General features: G+C 59.8%; 1 protein-coding gene across 1 annotated transcript; it reads left to right on the top strand.

The window, feature by feature from the left end:
* The first annotated feature begins 422 nt into the window (after positions 1–422).
* On the top strand, positions 423–1,956 carry LOC103663314 (growth arrest and DNA damage-inducible protein GADD45 gamma). Its single transcript, XM_040620337.1, has 4 exons — positions 423–592; positions 839–940; positions 1,070–1,283; positions 1,376–1,956. Exons 1-4 carry the CDS (start codon positions 540–542, stop codon positions 1,484–1,486), a joined length of 480 nt encoding a protein of 159 aa, XP_040476271.1. The 5' UTR covers positions 423–539; the 3' UTR covers positions 1,487–1,956.
* The last annotated feature ends 1,614 nt before the right edge of the window (positions 1,957–3,570 follow it).

Here is a 3,570-nt window from a genome sequence, read left to right as displayed (position 1 = left end):
TCCGGTTTAAAAGCAACAGTCTCATAAACTTTCAATTAAAAGTAAAGAAAAAAATAGAAAGGTAGCAACAAAAATAAATGCAAAAAAAAATCTTAATTTCCCCAAAGGGGCATTTGATAAATTGCGGCGTCCTATTAGCAAGCAAGGTTTTTTTTTTTTTTAACTTTTTCCTTTTAAGGACTTAAAAAAACAAAAAGGCGAGTGAAATCTGCAGGCTCCAGTCTGCCTGGTAACACCCCGACAAAAGCGGCAGATTTGAGGCATTGTCATCCCCCGCACCCCTCCCCACGTGGCCTTCTGGCACGAGCCGCGGCGGCCGCCTCATTTGCATCAGAAAGCGGGCGCCGGCCAATGGGCGCGCAGCCTCGCGCCAGCTGGCGGCGCCGCGGCCGGGCCTATAAAAGGGTGCGCGGCGTACTGGGGCGCACTCGCCAGCCTTGGGCTCGCAAGGCTGCCTCGGGTTCCCCGTCTTCCCAGTCCCCGCCGCGTCTGCGCCGCTCGCTCCTTTCGTGGATAACTAGCTGCTCTCCGACTGAACCATGACTCTGGAGGAAATCCGCGGCCAAGATACGGTTCCCGAAAGCACCGCTAGGTGGGTCGGCGCCGGGCGCCGGACGTCTCGGGGCGCGGGGATTCTGTCCCTGTCCTGGCTGCAGCTGCTCGGGCGGCCGCCTTCGGGGCCCGCCAGGACGGGGAGCCGCTGGGTGGGAGCTAGGCACCGGGAGCGCATCCCCGGGGCTGGGGCGCTGGGCAGGGGCGCTCGGGGTGTGTCCTCGGGGTTGGGGATTTCGCCGCGCCTTCTGGCCAGTCCCCGCTCACCGCGCTGGCTCGTCCGCAGGATGCAGGGCGCCGGGAAAGCGCTGCACGAGCTGCTGCTGTCGGCGCAGCGCCAGGGCTGCCTCACCGCCGGCGTCTATGAGTCCGCCAAAGTCTTGAATGTGTGAGTGTGAACGCGGCCCCGGGTGGGGCGACCTGGGGCGGGGGCGGGGGCGGCGGCGGGGAGACGGCGGCGGGGGGCCCCCTCCGGGCTTGCCGCCCTGCCCTCACCACCCGGTCCCCGCCTGCGCAGGGACCCCGACAACGTGACCTTCTGCGTGCTGGCCGCCGACGCAGAGGACGAGGGCGACATCGCCCTGCAGATCCACTTTACGCTGATCCAGGCGTTCTGCTGTGAGAACGACATAGACATCGTGCGCGTGGGCGACGTGCAGCGGCTGGCGGCTATCGTGGGCGCCGGCGACGAGGCTGCAGCCCCGGGAGACCTGCACTGCATCCTCATTTCGGTGAGTGCCGCCTCCGCCCCGGCGTCGCCCCGCCGCGGCCATCGGCCATCGGCCAGCGGCCAGCCAGGCTGACCTCTGCGCTCTCCCCGCAGAACCCCAATGAGGACGCGTGGAAGGACCCCGCCTTGGAGAAGCTCAGCGTGTTCTGCGAAGAGAGCCGCAGCGTCAACGACTGGGTGCCCAGTATCACCCTCCCCGAGTGACAGCCCGGAGGGGGCCTTGGTCTGATCGACGTGGTGACGCCCCGGGGCGCCTAGCGCGCGGCTGGCTCTGTGGATGCGCCCTCGGAGGGCGCAGGACCGGAGTGCTGCGTGGAGAGCTGCGAGGACAGGCGGTCCCTGCAGGAGGGGCCCGGCGGCGGCAGGGGCGGGCTGGCCCCCAGCCCGGGACTCTGCGAGTGTGGGGAGCGGCTGCTTGCCGGGGAAGGCGGGCCGTCGGCCACGGGGCCGGGAAGGACGGACCGGCCGGGCAGGCGTGACTCAGCAGCCTGCGCTCTCGCCAGGAAGGAGGGGAAAGGCCAGGCGGGCGAGGCCTGGACTCGGACAGTTACAGGAGCTCTGATGGAGTGAGCAGCCTGCACCGCTGTCTCAAAGAGGACGGGGCGATGCTCCGGTTTTAAAGGAATATGCTGCTGCAGCTTTGGGTTGTTTTACAATAAACTTACTGAAACAGACTTATTCTCTTTATTGAGGGTAGGGGCTTCCCGCCTGAGGGGGTGGTGGTTTGCAGGGTTCCAAGTGCGTTTTGAAGCCCGGACAGGGACCGGATGGCACCTACGCCGTCTTCCTGTGGGGCTGAGTTACAGGCTCCCAGGCGCTGGGCGTGGGGGAGGGGACGCAGACCTGGAGCCCTGCTCCCATCTCTCTCTTTTTAGGGAGATTTTTCAGCTTGCAAGACAGGAGCATACTTGAGATAAGACATCAGTGCAGCAACTCAAGGCTGCCCTCCAGCCTGATAACAGCGGTCTCTCCCTCCCCTCCCCCTCTGCTCCCCGCAGCCCCCTCCTTTCTGACAGCTGCTTATCAGAGCAGCGCCAGGATGCTGGCGGCGCCCTCCTGCACAATGAGCGCGGCCTTCTGCAGGCGCTGCCCTTTGTGGTCCCTGAGGATGGTGTTGGCAGAATGCTTGCAGGAACCTTTTCCTCTTACGGCAATGTCACCGCGGTATTAATACCGTGTATGACATGATGACTGCATTTAAGTGAGTCATCACTTTGTCATAGCTGTGATAGAACTTCAAAGATCTGAGCAAAAATGGGAAGACGGCGTCCACACCAATGGGGTGAGCAATTGTGAGTGGAGCCAGCCTCTGCTACCTGCTATTCTAAGAGCTCTCTGCCCACAGCCGAGTTCTGCCGACTGCTGCTCTTACAACCCCATTCGCAGACTTATGGGGGAAAAGAATTTACATTTTTTCCACAAAGACTTTCTTTGAGAAACATCTAGGGGGAAGTGTCCCGAGTGAATCAATCTTTTTTATTAGGCCAGTATGTCTGGGCTGAGCCTCTGTGCTTGACCGGAAGCCGGTCCAGCAGGGGAACAGTGCGGGGCTGGCATGCTGTGGGCAGGCTGGCCGGCAGGCCAGGGAGCCTTCTGGGCAAAGGCGGGGTGCTGTGTTGTTTTTCTACCAAGAAAATTCTACTGATTTACCAGCAGTCCTAGGTGGCTGATTCACCCTGTTGGGCTCCACTTTTTAAAATTCTCTCCAAATCCTGGAAGCATTCACAGGAAAACAGGACTGTAGGAGCTTAATTATTCTTCCCAGAATGAAATCATCCTGTTTCACATATATCAACTCTTCGAGACATTTCCCCCTTGATTAGACGGAGGCTCAAAGAAAGCATTCAGCTGTGTTTGTGCCCGAGTTTCATTAATATTTTACCTCTTCTACTCTTCAAAGCATTGACTTTTCCTTGTCGGGGTGGGGTCCTGCAGGGTGGGCGTCCACACCAGTCTGCATCCTGGCAAATGACCATTTGCCACAGCACACTATAGTGAACGCAAATGCAGCATAATTACTTTAGAATGTACCCTTCGATGGATAAATTTAGCAGAACATAGGGCAGGGCAGCAGGCAGACCCTCCTGCTGACCGACTGACCGCTGCAGAACATTCAGCCGGTGGCTCAGAAACGTGGCTTTCTTAGGTTAGAACCTACAGCAAGGGCACCTGTTGGAGCTCCAGGGGCTAGGAGAATTTGCCGGCAGAAAAATGCATGCTTGCATACAGTGCCAAGCCCAAAAATACTGCTCGCCCTCCCTCCCTCCCTCCCTCCCTCCCTCCCTTCG

Source organism: Ursus maritimus, unplaced genomic scaffold (assembly GCF_017311325.1).
Source record: "Ursus maritimus isolate PB19 unplaced genomic scaffold, ASM1731132v1 scaffold_34, whole genome shotgun sequence".
Taxonomy (NCBI): Eukaryota; Metazoa; Chordata; class Mammalia; order Carnivora; family Ursidae; genus Ursus; species Ursus maritimus.
Note: the sequence above shows the minus strand (reverse complement) of the source record. Positions and strands in the feature narration are given on the sequence as shown.

Coding starts and splice junctions, on each gene's coding strand:
- LOC103663314 (XM_040620337.1), top strand. CDS start 540: ATGACTCTGGAGGAAATCCGCGGCCAAGATACGGTTCCCGAAAGCACC. Junction 941..1,069: donor TCCGCCAAAGTCTTGAATGT/GTGAGTGTGAAC, acceptor CCGCCTGCGCAG/GGACCCCGACAACGTGACCT. Junction 1,284..1,375: donor TGCACTGCATCCTCATTTCG/GTGAGTGCCGCC, acceptor CTCTCCCCGCAG/AACCCCAATGAGGACGCGTG.